This window comes from Amblyomma americanum, chromosome 8 (genome assembly GCF_052857255.1).
Source record: "Amblyomma americanum isolate KBUSLIRL-KWMA chromosome 8, ASM5285725v1, whole genome shotgun sequence".
NCBI classification, from domain to species: domain Eukaryota; kingdom Metazoa; phylum Arthropoda; class Arachnida; order Ixodida; family Ixodidae; genus Amblyomma; species Amblyomma americanum.
Window position 1 is genome coordinate 23,777,606 of NC_135504.1, and position 15,960 is coordinate 23,793,565.

Here is a 15,960-nt window from a genome sequence, read left to right on the forward strand (position 1 = left end):
GCAAGATCTAGCCCCAGGAGAATCCTGACACTCCCAAATCAAGTGACACATCCGTCAGGCGGAGACAGCTTACTACAAGACTCTCTCCGCGTGCTCCGGTGCTGAGAGCTGGCCGGGAGGCACCCCCTAATAATTGGTGCACCTCGACCGTGATGCCCCATGATGACGGAAATAGAGTTCATTCATTCATTCATTCATATTGTTCGTATTCTGCTTTCATAAATGTGAAATAAAATGAAGAAAATAAATTAAGTCCGGATCGGTTCGAGCTTAATAATTCTAAGGCTCACCGATTCTCTTCTGATCTAGTGGCAAAAAAAATTGTTTATGGTTACCTGGGGTTTGACGTCCCAAAGCGAATCAGGCTATGAGAGACGCCGTAGGGAAGGGCTCCGGCAATTTCGACCACCTTTGGTTCTTTAACGTGCACTGACATCGCACTGTACACGGGCCTCTAGAATTTCGCCTCCATCGAAATTCGGCCGCCGCGGCCGTGTTCAAACCCGCGTCTTTCACGTCAGCAGCCGAGCGCCAGAACCACTGGGGTACCGCGGCGGGTCTTGACGATGATTTAGTCACATGAGAGGGCGAGGGTGGTGTCAAGTTGATACCTGTCTGTGAGTAGCCGTAATGTTCTTAGCGTCGTCACGGGAGAATCACTGCGCCTTGCAACAGTAGGTTCAATTTGAAATGCAGCCATTGTCTAGAGAACCTTCACCACGGCGCTCCGTTTTATCTCAGCTGAAGGTAGTGAGCCCCAAGCTATGCCACTGAAGACATTAAGCACTGAGATTAAAATATTCTTAATAACAAAATTGTTTTTTTGTGGAATAATAAATGGTTGGTTTTATTGGGGGAAAGGAAATGGCGCAGTATCTGTCTCATATATCTTTGGACACCTGAGCCGCGCCGTAAGGGAAGGAATAAAGGAGGGAGTGAAAGAAGAAAGGAAGAAATAGGTACCGTAGTAAAGGGCTGCGGTATGATTTCCGCCACCTGGGGATCTTTAACATGCGCTGACATCGCCCAGCCCACGGACGCATTTTTGCGTTTCGCCTCCATCGAAACGCGGCCGCCGCGGTGGGGTTCTATTTTACGCAAGAGCTAGGCGGCTGTGTGCTGCATGATGTCAGCACACATTAAAGACGTCAATGGACGATGAACATCCCCAGGCGGTCGAAATCATTCCCGGGCCCTCTTAGACGTCATCTCTTTTCCACTTCTTTCGCTCCCACCTTCCTCCTCTCACAGTGTGGTTGATGTCCACCAAAAGGGGAAGGCAGTTACTGTGCCATTTACTCAAAGACCGTTAATCTATTCTTTTGGTGGTCGAAATTATTCCGGAGCGTTCCACTACAGCTCCTTTTTCTTCATTTCTTTCACTCCCTCATCTCTCCCTTACGGCGCGGTTCAGGTGTCCGCTGATATGTGAGAGATACTGCGCCATTTCCTTTCGTCAAAAACCAATTTAATAATAATAATTGGGTTTTGGGGAAAGGAAATGGCGCAGTATCTGTCATATATCGTTGGACACCTGAACCGCGCCGTTAGGGAAGGGATAAAGGAGGGAGTGAAAGAAGAAAGGATAATAGGTTCCGTAGTGGAGGGCTCCGGAATAATTTCGACCACCTGGAGATCTTTAACGTGCACTGACATCACACAACACACGGGCGCCTTACCGTTTTTCCTCCATAAAAACGCAGCCGCCGCGGTCGGGTTCGAACCCGGGAACTCCGGATCAGTAAAAAAAAAAACCAATTTTCAGTTTTTCAATTTTACCCGCAGCCCGACCGCGGCGGCTGCGTTTTTATGGAGGAAAAATGCTAAGGCGCCCGTGTGTTGTGTGATGTCAGTGCACGTTAAAGATCCCCAGGTGGTCGAAATTATTCCGGAGCCCTCCACTACGGCACCTCTTCTTCCTTTCTTCTTTCACTCTCTCCTTTATTCCTTCCCTTGCGGCGTGGTTCAGGTGTCCAACGATATATCAGACAGATACTGCGCCATTTCCTTTCCCCCAAAACCAATTATTATTACGCAGTGGTGGCTCAGCGGGTAGGGTGCTTGGCTACTGATCAGAGTTCCCGGGTTCAAACCCGACCACGGCGGCTGCGTTACGATGGAGGCGAAACGCTAAGGCGCCCGCGTGCTGTGCGATGTCAGTGCACGTTAAAGATCCCCAGGTGGTCGAAATTATTCCGGAGCCCTCCACTACGGCACCTCTTCTTCCTTTCTTCTTTCACTCTCTCCTTTATTCCTTCCCTTGCGGCGTGGTTCAGGTGTCCAACGATATATCAGACAGATACTGCGCCATTTCCTTTCCCCCAAAACCAATTATTATTACGCAGTGGTGGCTCAGCGGGTAGGGTGCTTGGCTACTGATCAGAGTTCCCGGGTTCAAACCCGACCGCGGCGGCTGCGTTACGATGGAGGCGAAACGCTAAGGCGCCCGTGTGCTGTGCGATGTCAGTGCACGTTAAAGATCCCCAGGTGGTCAAAATTATTCCGGAGCCCTCCACTACGGCACCTCTTCTTCCTTTCTTCTTTCACTCTCTCCTTTATTCCTTCCCTTGCGGCGTGGTTCAGGTGTCCAACGATATATCAGACAGATACTGCGCCATTTCCTTTCCCCCAAAACCAATTATTATTACGCAGTGGTGGCTCAGCGGGTAGGGTGCTTGGCTACTGATCAGAGTTCCCGGGTTCAAACCCGACCGCGGCGGCTGCGTTACGATGGAGGCGAAACGCTAAGGCGCCCGCGTGCTGTGCGATGTCAGTGCACGTTAAAGATCCGCAGGTGGTCGGAATTATTCCGGAGCCCTCCACTACGGCACCTCTTTTTCCTTTCTTCTTTCACTCCCTGCGTTATGCACTACCGTATGTACAGCGCTCCACAGTTGACACTGTACTTCACAGGCCGCTTCAACGCTACCGTCTAGTGTTCGTTGGCGGCGACATTTTCCGCTGCCTCGCGGGACTTTTTTCGAAATCTGAGGCGCAAACCACCCACTGCAGTGCGCTGTTTGCGTACTTTAGACAAGTGTGATAGCGCGATACAAAATAGCGTTATATAAAAGGATAAAGGTAGCGAAGGTCATTTTCGTATCCAGGGAAACGACACCTACACATGGCTTGTACGGGTGACATGATGCAATTCACGATGCAGGCTGGAGTAGGCGAGGATAAGCAGTTTATAGAAAAGCGCAGGTTCTCGCTATGCTCCTGCATGCTTTGTCAGCGTGGCGGCTGCTCTGACGTCATTCATTCGGTGAAGGAACTTATGAGGTACCACGTTCACGTACAAATCTCTATGGCACGAAACACGGATGCTACAAAGAAGTGTATTGTTTAGTAGTCTAAGCACGCAGTCGTGAACTGGAGGGTGCGTAATGTACTCTCCAGTGTGATCAAACTGTCAAGCTTTGCTTCCAGCCACGAGGGAAAGCCATCTTTTCTGGAGTTTCCGAGTTAGGAAAAAGTCGGTAGGCCCCTGCACACACCACAAAGACGACAGCGGCAAAATTGTAGTCTAGGAGAGAGCTATTGGCAAAGCAAACAATGCAAGGACGCAGTTGGAGAAAAGTCATAGATGTATACAGCAAATAGAGATTACACCTTTGTCTAAATGAACCACCCAGTGACCACATGAATAGGAGGTTGGCGCTTAAACAATTATGCGTTGAGTGTTGTATAAAGACCAGGGCTAAGAAAATGAACTTCGGGAAATATATTTTCCCCCTCATACTGCTGTCCTACATTTCGATATTGCCCTTGCTACCTGATACGTTGTTATTAAACATAGTTCGAAACTAGCACATTATCAGTTCATACGTCGTGACGTCCAGCACGTCACACATTTTCGATATTTTCCAGTGGATGATAGCCCTAACCACACGAGTACTGTCCTTGAAATCATTCTATGCAATCAACACACGTCGGTAATTGACCGTAGCATAACTGTGCGCAACCGTTGTGTACCAATTATAAAGTGTGGAAATAAAATTCGGCAGCGACAGTTTAGATCCGTGGCGCTTAGCAACGTGGACGGCGGCTCAGACGAACAGGCACTGCGGGGTGGCGCCACCGGCGGGCGGCACGTCGCAGCCGAAGGCGCTGCCGAATCCAGAGCCGTTCATAGCCAGGTTGCACATGGATCGCGGCGTCGCCTGCTCGTCGTCGCAGAAGTGGCTGCAGTAGCTGACGTAGAAAGTCTGCACGCCGTTCATGCCCTGCAGGGACTTGAGCCGCAGCGGTGACGTGTCAGTGAGGGCGGCTCTCTGCATGGCGGCCAACGCCACGTCCAGGGCGAACAGGTCGGCTACAGCACGACGCTCGTGCGGGTCCCGAGCGGATGTCAGGCGGCATTCGAGGTCCTGTGGACAGTGGTTGGCCCAAGCGCGGAGCAAAAAAATTGACGTCAACACGGGTGCAGTTGTATGCACCTACATATAGAACGCTGAAAACAGCGAAACCCGTGATATACCCAACCCAGCATAACTCCAAGTGCCCGTGGTGTGGTGCCTGCCCGAACCTTTTCCAAGTACCATGGGGTTGCACAGCCAAGCCACCAAACCTACCACACACATACGAACAGTGGGAGGCGGCGCTGTGCACTGAGGCCTGAGCGACCAGCAACAGATCGTATTCCAGGTCTGCGAAGCAGCCAAATCCAGCGGTGCCCTAGACTAAGGGAGCCGACCAAACTGCTCGTCTCTCCCCCACCCAATTCTCTTGCATGAAATAAAGATTTTCCTCCTCTCCTACGTGGTAAGCCTTTGCGTACTGACAATTGCAAGCCCCTACACAAATGTCTAGGCAATCCACAAACCGTTGTGAACTGTTTTGAAACTCTTATATGGCACCACCGAAACTCGTGGAAAACACATCGGCTATGAGGCGTACGTGTTAGAACTGCGGGACGAGTTTCAGGTGAGGTTTGCCAGAGCAGAATTGTGCAGAAAAAAAAATGGAGGGGAAACTTAATCTCCGTCTTAAGCGTATGACGCGATAGCTTACTGGGTTAATTTCTATGTATGCACGAGACCATTCTCTACCTTACATTCATAGGCCCCTGGAAGTCCTCGTACCCTTCCTGTAGCAATGGTGCAGCGGTTAAGCGACACGGCAGTGTCCTGCGATAACAGGTGCACCCAGCCTTGTGTACCCAGGTTGCTCTTCCAGGGTGACCAATTTAACTGCATGGGGGCCAGGTTCTGATGACGCCGCAAGGTCATGTTACCTAAGTTTCCAACCTGCTTCCTGGCAAGGGTTCCATCATCATCATCATCAGCAGCAGCAGCAGCCTGACTACGCCCACTGGAGGGCAAAGGTCTCGCCCATGTCTCCAATCAACCCTGTCCTTTGCCAGCTGCGCCCACCGTATGCCCGCAAATTTCTTTATCTCATCCTCCCAGCTAACTTTCTGCCTCCCCTGTTACGCTTGCCTTCGACACAAACGAAGTTGTTTCGTTCGAACAGATTTTCTTTGCTAACAATGTCAGCTGTGTAGCTGGCATTGCTAGCTAGCTGTAGTTGTGGACTGAATGCTAATTTGAGTGAGACGGGCATCGCACGAGAGAAATTGGTGCGACGTCGCTTCTTCTGATTATGCACAACCCTCGTACTCATGCTCAGCCATTAGCTTCTTTGCCCTGGTTGATTTTATCCAAGGGCGATAGGGCCTCTTTGCAACCCAAGTAGGGGGTATTTTAGCACTTTTTATTAAAATTATGGTAAAGCAACTGTCACTTCGTTCCTTTGCGTGTTTTCTATGCAGTTACCCCGTAAATTCACCAGCCGTACTAATTTTCCGCATCAAATGCAATTGTATGTTGTTTTCTTGTCAGCGGAAACGCAAGGCTTCGGGAGTACAAAAGTAAGGTCTTTGTCAAAAATATACAGCCCGAAGGGTTTCATTCTGGGCTGTGCTGTGTCGCTCGTTGTTCATCGCCAGCGTTCCAAATCACAAGGAAGGGAGATGAACTCTCGTTATCACCTCCTGTGAATCTTTGGACTTGAAGCCGTGCTACAGGACCGCACTAAACGACATAGAAGCTGTTCCCTTGGGCTGCATATTTTTGGCAAAGGCTGTACGTGGTGCAAGCTATAGTCTGAAAGTATATACACTGAGGATATATATATATACACTGAGGATATAGATGTTTGTTTGTATCGGTATAGACAACCGCGTTTTAATCGCAGAGGGACCATTCTCGCTGAAAATAAAGCTTTTATACACCAGAAAATACGAAAAAAAAACTAATTACGGTTGCCGCCTTCACCTAGCGATTTCGCAACTAAAACGCATGCGTCGACGTTGGTTTTTCGGCTCGGATCACAGAGGCTACGCAACTCTGCGATTAACTTGAAAACGGTGGTCCTGTTCCTTATTCCCTTCTGCGCCGTATTCAGAATCCCTTACAGTTACGAGCCGCCTATAGCCCAAACCAAAACATTGCTTGAAAACATACTACTTTGTACGTTACACAAGATATAGGCATGAGCCATTTTTGCAAACTATCCTCACAGAACTCCATATTCAAAGTCATCCTTATCCAGCGAGCACTGATGGGACGCGTACCCTGGTGACAAGCACCAGCTAGGCTTTGATACGAACACGGCCTGTCTGAATGCGTCGGCGGTGACAGGAAATACGGTGATGAACGGAGAGACGACAGTCTCGCAACTTCGCGCGCCTTACACCCACAGATGAGTTCTGTTGCCACCAGGAGAGCGGTCGACCGGCGTAGTCCAGCGTGCGTCCACGATCGTCCATGACTCGCACCAGCTGGCGGGCCAGCTGGAAGCCCAGTCCAGCGTATGTCATGGCTTGCGACCCGCGACGCCAGTACGAGTGCGGGAACATGGCGGCCAGACCGAGGCGCATCAGGTTCAGCGAGTACAGATAGGACACGCGACTGTGCCGCCACCGGTACCTGGACGTGGCCGTTGCAACCGAATAAAGTTTGCCGCGCAGGTTTCTGCCTTTTTAATGCGAAAGCATTAGATGGCTCATCGACACGAAAACCCGGAGTCGCCCAAAAATGCTGGCGTTACACATGTCCAACATTGTTGGGCAAAAACATTAAATATTGGAAAATTGTAAGGTACTCTTATGGAGATATTGTAGGTGATGTTCCGATGTGCAGCAAAAAAAATTTTAAAGATTTTCCATCGCTTTTCCATAGAAAACCAATGTGAACGCTTTTTGACGACAGCTAAAACGTTATTACCAAAAAAAAAAATGCAAGCCTGTCGACGGGAGATCTGCAGATGTATTGACTGTTATAGTGAAATCTTACAATATATGAAAATAGTGCGTTCATGAACTCCTTCCCGTTCAAGAATGCTTTTGTCCAGAATTGTTGCATATGACGAAATGCTGACCAATAATAGTCAGCGCTATAGTAGGACACAGCTTAAAAAAACAGCAGTTGGTAACACTGAGCCAGTCCTCAGCGTCCTGTGCTACTTCGATGGTAATCAAAAAAGTAAACGGAGTAAGCAAAGGCATGTTTGACTATATTAAATAATCCAAGTATTATAATTCTAGGCCTTATAATTTTTCTCTTATGACCAGCTTCTTTTTTAGGCAACAAGAAAAGTTGCCTGGTTCGCGAGTACTTTGTCCTGGAGAAATTCTGCACGGGGGTCCTGAATGTGGGCGGAGCTTCACCGCAGACTTAAATTGTAACGGACTACAGTACTCACAACAGCACCAACAAGAAACAAATTGAATAGAATAAGAATAGACTTGAAATAGAATGAGAATGGAATCGGAATAAAACCGGAAGAGAATCACACTGCTTGCGATTTAATGCGACTGCGTTAGATGGCTGATCGACACAAATATCCCAACGTTGCCCAAAAAGTGGCGGCGTTACTAAACTCGCGACTGGTCGAAACGGTGTGGCGTAATCAAACGCGGGGGGAAAATACGAAATGTTAGCGAGTAACAGTCCGTACTAATACTTACAACTGCACCAATTACAAATGCATATAACTGAATTAGAATAGAATTTTCCATCAGCGCATCAAGGTCAATTACTAACACCAACTATATTGCATAATCTATTGCCACATAGTTTGAACCATTAAATCTACAGCAAATCCGCAGAAAATTTTCAAAACAAAGCAAATCGGCTCATTTCGTTATCCTTTAAAAGATAATTCGTGTCAATATTTTTTAGGTACTATGTATTGCATTCCCAAAAGTTTTCTTTACTACTGATACCTAATGTTTGTTTAATATCGCAATGCTAAATCCAAGAGAAAGCAAGCGTAGCGGCAGAAAGTTAGGTGAGCGGATGAGAATAAGTTTGCGAGGATACGGTGGCCGCAGCTGGCAAAGGACAGGGTTAACCGGAGAGACATGGGAGAGGCCCTTGCCCTGCAGCGGGCGTAGTCAGGCTGATGATGATGTTGATGATGACGATTCTAATCAGCGCAGCCTGTATAACGTACCGTGACACGATTTCAAACCGTATTTTTGCCAACAATTTTCCACCCCCTGTGGGATACTCACTGCCTGAATTCTGTATTCATACGCTTGCTGCCTCTGGGCCATCTATTTATTCTTTTTTTCCTTGCGGTTTGTGTAAAGGCGACGGGCTCGCTCTACCTATTATTTAGCTTCAAGCCCGTGGCCTGTTCTGAGCATATAAGTGATCAACATAACCAACTTTAAATATCAATAACAATTTAAGGAAGAGCATGCGCTGCCAACACGCTTACAAAAATGGTCTATAGATATTCTATAAACTTCTTATAGACTCTATTGCCTTCCTATAGATATTTAATTTTGTCTATTCATAGTCTATAGACTGTCTACAGACAAAAGTCAACTAAAAGTGTATAAATTTATAGATTGTGTATCGACTGAATATAGGATTAGTATTGCCTACAGACATTTCTCTAGCAATTGTCCATAGGCAGTCTATAGGCATTGCAGACAGACGTCTACAATGTCTATAGACTGCCCTTACAAAAAAAGAAATTTTTGTAAGGGCATCTTTAAAACCCCGATTTTCGCCCTCGAGCACCGTGTCTAAACGACACCACATACACTGCAAGGCATGCCACTTAACTCGCAGTAAATTTTAGTAGGGCCGCACGAATAGTACTTTTCCGAAACTGGATCGAGTACGAGTAGGATAGCTTTGCGTACTTACTAAAACACGAACAGTGTAGTTAGAAACCGAGTCGAACACGAATCAACGAAGGAAAGAACCGAACCCTACACGAATCGAATATTGACGTGAATATTCGCTACTTGTGCGAATATGAGTACATAACGAATATTCAAGTGAAACTGTAGAGGTAGATAAGCACTGCTCAAGTCTTGGAGTTATTGTTGCTCTGCGGCGTCGGAGTGGGCCCTGTAGTTTAAACAGTCTTTGAAGGAAACTACGGCATGTCCTATACTAACCACGCGGCAGTTATTTGAAAACTATTCGAAATTCGAATCGTTCCGAATAGTTTTGAATATTCCTTATTTGATTCGTTCAGTGAATCGAATAGAAATCATTGTACTGAAACAAATTGTGTATATGTGTATGAGGATGTAGTGCAGTAGTATATATGTCGTGCAGTGTAACTCAGATAATGACTGGTGATTGCTAGTCGGTAAAGTGATCGGTAATTGTGATTATAATCGATGACCGTGATCGGTAATGTGATTGTGGAGCGATTGGGAAACCGAGAAGCGAAGTAAAGAGACGGGACCTCTCATCAAAACGCGGCAAGAGAGGATCCAAAAGATATCAAGAAGAACATAACTTTTGCTGATTGGATTTTTTACAAACTGTTCATTCATTTTGAGAGAACCGTCAGGGTGAAATTAGGCATCCTTAGCATACCGTGTTACCGTTACCGTTTTGGGAGTACCGGGATCCCTCACGGATCCCGCACACAGCCAGTGAGACCGCGCTGATTGGTCCTGATTCGGTAGGCGCGCGTGCAGCTGCCTGGTACCTGGCGCCATCTGACGTCTTCGAGGCGATCTACGCATTCTCCCTGGCTCTGGGCGGGTTCTCGGTACTTCGGTAACGGTAACGCTAACACGGTACATGGTATGCTACGGATGTCTATTTTTTCGCAGAAGCCCCGTACCTGGCCAACATGAGGCTTTCGTGGTATCGGTTGCTGAGCGCCGCCTTGAGCGCCTTGCGCGAGTTCAGCCAAGCGGCAAAGAAGGACTCGCTGTCCAGTGGGAAATCGCTGTACAGAAGGTCGAAAACCTGCGCAGAAGATGAACACGAAATGCTCTTAGCAGTCGGTAGATGGCGCACCGGTAGCGGCGGTAACATTTGAAAGGCGGATGTGGGCGACATTCTGCCCATGTCCTCGTAATGGTCGCGTTTGAGTCGACCTCGGTTCTGGGAATTCCACTGCAGAGCCTTACGACAAAGTACACAAGTGGAGTTCGAGTTCGGGTTTAATTACTGCGCTGCATTTCAGCGGCCTCAACTGAGCCTGAAAACTGCTGGCGCTTGGTGGTGTGCACTTGAAACACTGCTTTCGTACGTTTCAGCCACAGGTCCATTTTGGCCATTATTACCATCATCATCTGCTGCGTGAAGGCCATTGGAGGAATTCCCATACCAATGCTCCTGTACTATCTCTAGCGCTTGCCACTCTTACCCGATACCCATGAATTCAATAGATTTACCACTGCATCTTGTCAAACGTACAAATGGGCAAGGACATAGGCAGGAATCTCTCGTCGGGTTCGGGAGAGGTGGAGTACGAGAGGTGTATATCCTGCACTAAAAACACGAATACGCCTATATAGGTGTAAAAAAAGAGTAAACTCTCCTTTAGCGTGTTCCCTCTTATAAGAGGAAGTGCGCTAGATGACAGCTTACTCTTTTCTTACTCCTTTATGTTTAGAGTGTTGGACCATGGGGGTTATAGGATGACTGAAGGCTGTAATAGAGCGCACAAGATGGGACACTAACAAGAAAGAACAGGACAAGAATGGGAATAACACGAGAGCTCCTGTTCATCCACACCTTTCTTAGTGTCCCGTTTTACTGTGCGCTCTATTATACGACTAAAGACGCATCAGATAAGTTTATGCAGGTGCCGGAATTTTTTAATACGGATGTTCGATTCCGGTCAGTCCATGGCCAGCGAAAATGCAGCTTCTTGCGGTGTTCTGCAGTCGACATTACCGTCCAGCTTCATTCTACCGTCTGCTACGTCTGTGACGTTACATTATTCCGTGCGTCCTCGAAAACCCTAACGCGCTCCCAGAACACGAATTCATCCGCAGCCTGTCAAAAAATTTGCAGTGGCTTAGCTCGGCTATGCCAGGATATCCGTAGCGAAAGCTAAGGCATAGCTTGGTTAATTTTGATTGCAAGTCCAGGTTAGTCTGATTAGTTGTTGTCACGTGGTTCGTCACGCGGTTGGTCACGTGACAAGTCACGTGGTTGGTCACGCGGTGCGGTGCGACCATGGTGGGAGCACCTCGAAACTGAGAGTTCGTGGCCAATGTAGGTTTCGCTACAAAACCGGTACCTCGAGGTGCAGAAAGGGCTCATCCGGCCAGAGGCGCAAACTCCTGTGTGCCGTCAACTTGGTCATTGCCTCCGCCTTTGTGCCATCGGAGATAACGCTCGAAGCGCGCAGCAGGCCAGCGATCGTCTGGGTCGTTTGGTTGAGCACGGCCTCCACCCGCTCCCGCTCCTCCACCGGAAACGCGTCATGGAAGAGCGGCGCCGACTGCGGAAGTTGAAACAGTAACCAGCTATGGCCTAGCTGCACTCCGCGTTGCCTTCGGAAAGCGTCCGGAAAAGGAGTGCAGCGTAGAAGCGGTATACATAATACAAGATGTCAACGCAAAAGCGTTAAGGGTCCCGTTCAGCGGAAAGTCCGGCGTGGGCGTTGCGACGAGAAAATTCGGATTGGTCGAGAGTCCCGTGACGTCACAACCACATGGCCTTGCGCGGTTAATTCAAACACCAACAGCGATCCCGCAGCACAACTGTGATGAAGTCACTGCTCAATTCCTAATTGGTCTACATGGTCGTGACGTCATTACACAACCATTACGTTGTTTCCTCTGCAGAAGAAAAAGCAATTGCACCGAAACGAAAAATGGTCGGGCCGCGACACGAAACGATGTCCCTTAGGTCGTGAGCCGGGTGCGCTAAACCTCGACCAGTGAGGAACGTTTGTCAAGCTTGGTGAAAAGGATGCCTTGTGTCTTGTGGTAAAAAAAGAAGCAAAGACTATAAATAAATAAATGAAGTGAAGGACAGCGTTCGTGTCTGCACAGTAATATGCAAAGAGGACCCAGGGCCGCCGAAGGAATGACAACGCTATCGAGCTATACCCTTCAGGCGGAGCTTGTGTGCCCGTTGAATTTTTACACCACGAGTGGGCATATCCAGCAGTTAAAAATTAGTGCTGACAAATGTCGCTCCACAACAGAAGTACGCAAGGAGAGACGCTGCCGCGAAAATATACAAAAAAGCAAACGCGCCACATTTAAGGGCGATCACTGAGCTATGACAGCTAGGCTAGTGGGAGGTGTTCTTGATTAAAGCTAAAAATAATGTCCACGGACCGAGGGACAGCAGATTCCGAGGACACCGGCGTTACTGGTGTCAACACTCCCTTTGTTCGTGTGGTTTTTGCGCTGGAAACATGCCTCATAGTGTTCAGAGCGGTATCAATGAGCGCTCCACAATTCCTACACTCAAGCAGTGAGAAAATGTCATTTAAACGAGGTGCCAATTGTTATTCACTGCTTGGCCAAAAAAAGTATGAGGAAGGTCGGGTTGTAGTATAGATAAGCATGAGAGCTAAATGGGAACATCTCATAAACCTCATATTTACTGATGGAAATTCGCCCCGCCGCGGTGGCTCAGTGGTTAGAGTGCTCGACTACTGATCCGGAGTTCCCGGGATCGAACCCGACCGCTGCGGCTGCGTTTTTATGGAGGAAAAACGCTAAGGCGCCCGTGTGCTGTGCGATGTCAGTGCACGCTAAAGATCCCCAGGTGGTCGAAATTATCCCGGAGCCCTCCACTACGGCACCTCTTCTTCCTTTCTTCTTTCCCTCCCTCCTTTATCCCTTCCCTTACAGCGCGGTTCAGGTGTCCAACGATATATGAGACAGATACTGCGCCATTTCCTTTCCCCAAAAACCAATTATTATTACTGATGGAAATTTGCTGCTCAGTAACTCAAAGGATGAACCAGAGCACAACATGGCGTGGCGTATGCCTAAACAGGACAGAAACAAAGGCACACCCAAAAATTAATACGAAACTAAGATGACTGGTCAGGCGAAGGAATAACAATTTTCGCTATGAAGTAGAGTGCTGTAAGTAGTCAGGGAGTTCATCTAGAGCTAGTGTTGGTGGCAGATCCGGACCTTAAGACCAAACAGCAAGAGTATATAGGCTTGGAGGTAATTTGAAATCTACTCCAAGATACGAAGAGCAGTTTACACATATCCCTTAAGCGGAGGTATAAACCCATGTCTCCTGCCAGTAAAAGATGGGAATCGTTCGTAAATTACAAAAGATAAAAATTCTATTTTAATGTCAATATCGTGTTGATCCTCGAGTGAAAGGAAATTAAAAAAGAGAACAGGGCCATCTTTTCCAGTCATTTTGTCGAAGAGAAGAAAAACTTGGATGCTTTCTTAACCACAATCTTAAGAACAAAATGATGGAGCGCTGATCATCTAGCGATTTTCCTGCCAAAACTATGGTTGTAACCGGTTCCATTGATTTTATATAGAATGGATGAGTGATCACCTTCTGGATCGTATGGGATTATGCTAATTCAACCCGCCAATCCACCGACGAGAATCCTGTACCTGGTGGTGGTGGTGAAAACATTTATTAATCATAGAGAGAGGTGTTGGGGGTCGTGATCTGAAGGGTATACCCTTCACAACACAACACAGTCCATCGATCCTCATATACCGCTTAAGCGTAGGGCCCGCATCATCGCTCACTCCTCGACCTCATTAGACGGGCCAACGTTTTTTCAGTCATCTAACCACATTTCTCCTTCAATCCCCGTTATTACATATTATGCCCTGAGGCAATGAATATTGCTTAATAAATTATTAACCTTACCGCCACCTGCCATGATTGGTAGTCTGCTGACAGGGCAGATTTTTATGACATCACAAGGTCACGTGACCTAGGTGGCTCACAACGGCGACAACACCGACAACGCCAGAGTTTTCGCAGAATGGAAGCATTAACGCTATCGCGTTAAAATGTGTATTCCCAGTCTAATTTTCCATTGTCCGCTACCACAGCGCGTACCTGGGCGATACCGTAGGACTCGTGCACGGTCAAGAAGCACAAGATGCGAGCAGTGAGGTCGTGGGCAGCCATCGCGTCACTCTTCGTTCCAACGGCGAAAACGTCCAGGTTGGAGTTAATGGTCCACGCATACGTGTAGGCCAACGTCCAACCGACGACATCGAGGAGCCTGGGAGGAGGTAAGGCGCTAAAAACGCCCGCCAGCTTTACGAGCCACTGCTTGTGGACCACGAGCACCATAGTGTCCGGGGTCTGGAACGACGGGCCACCAGCGCCGATGTGCTTATTCAGAAGCGTCGCCCACTCGTCGCTGCTTATGTTGCCCAGGGCGCCTCTGCTGTTCTGGAATATAAAGGACGCAGGCAGAAGAGCATCGTGCTCGTCTGGAACTTCGCCCGACAACACGGCAACCCTGACACTCGTCTCATCTGAGCGCAGCTGATGGACGGCTGTCTTCGCAAACTTGACAGTACCTACAAAAGAAAAAAAAATGAAATCACTGCGGCGACCCGCATTGGAGAAATGCGAATGCATTGCGTTGCTTCTGCGTATAGACATGTAGTGAAGTAAGCGGATGTGACGTCATGGAATTTTCTAGAACGCGTTTTTTTTCCAAGCCAGTACGAGTTCCATGACGTCATCGGTGGACGTCCAGGTGTTATGTCGACGTCAGTGGCTGTTGTGACGTCCTGATGTTATGTCGACGTCCGTGGCTATTGTGACATCTATGTGTAGTTTTCATGTTTAATTATTGAACTAATTATAACTCATCAACCAAATTTCTTCCCCAGCAAGATCTCATCACGCACTATCTAAACAATCAAATTTGTGCACATTTAGTCACAGAACGACATAATCGTACGGACGAATTTCGCGGACACGAAACACGGGACGTAGCCTAGTAATGCTTTCGCATTAAAAAAAAATGTCGCAGAATATCAATGCGATTTACGCGGAGGAGTATGCGTTATCCTTAGAGCCTTGGTGATCCAGCTGATGGTGGCCGGTGGCATGATACAGTCCATCAATCGCAGTGCGCCATGCCGTACCCCCTTGCCCCTCTTCACACCCCACAACTCCGCTTGGTGACCGCGGTCCCTCTATTCGTCCCGCCTCCTATCGCCGTTCCCTCTCTCAACTTCGCCACTTCTTCCTCGAGGCTTCACACATCGGACGCCAACGCCGGACAATTTTTCCGCTAATGGAGGTTCTAATGCTAACGCACTGAAACTGCTCCAACAGTCTGCGCTACTAAGCAATCGTGGCCAGCCGGAGCAAGCACGCTTATCTTCGGGGGCGGATTCAAAGAAAATGGGTGTTGGGGGGGGGGGGGGTATGACAACAAAGAGAGCGGGAGGGCGTCCGACGAGTTACCTGAGTCAAAATTTTCCGCTCGCAAAAAGCTCTGACCTCCTCTTTTCGACGAAGAAATTGCCGGGAACTACTGAGGAAATGGGATGCCCTCCACCTACAGGGTTATTTGCCCGTAAATTCACTCCTGCCTTAGAAAAATGACTGTTTTGTTGTCGCATAATTTTGAATAAGTCTCCTACCTGGAGTATGCCTGATCAAGTTTAAGGACTGCTGGTTTCCTAAAGACATAATTATCCCAATTCTAGTTATGTGCTGGTTTTATGTCAGCAGCAGCGCTACCCAATGCTTTTAT

At 48.0% G+C, this 15,960-nt stretch overlaps 1 protein-coding gene across 1 annotated transcript; it reads right to left on the reverse strand.

Moving 5' to 3' along the window:
• Nucleotides 1-3,962: 3,962 nt before the first annotated feature.
• On the reverse strand, nucleotides 3,963-5,231 carry LOC144102220 (uncharacterized). The gene is made up of 2 exons (XM_077635531.1): nucleotides 5,085-5,231; nucleotides 3,963-4,370 (listed from the first exon to the last, which is right to left on the reverse strand). Exons 1-2 carry the CDS (start codon nucleotides 5,229-5,231, stop codon nucleotides 4,050-4,052), a joined length of 468 nt encoding a protein of 155 aa, XP_077491657.1. The 3' UTR covers nucleotides 3,963-4,049.
• Nucleotides 5,232-15,960: the final 10,729 nt, after the last annotated feature.

What these genes read in the sequence shown, in the direction of transcription:
- LOC144102220 (XM_077635531.1), bottom strand. Translation starts at nt 5,231, where the DNA reads ATGACCTTGCGGCGTCATCAGAACCTGGCCCCCATGCAGTTAAATTGG. An exon ending in GCACCATTGCTACAGGAAGG is followed by an intron (nt 4,371 to 5,084) that starts GTACGAGGACTT and finishes CACTGTCCACAG; the next exon opens with GACCTCGAATGCCGCCTGAC.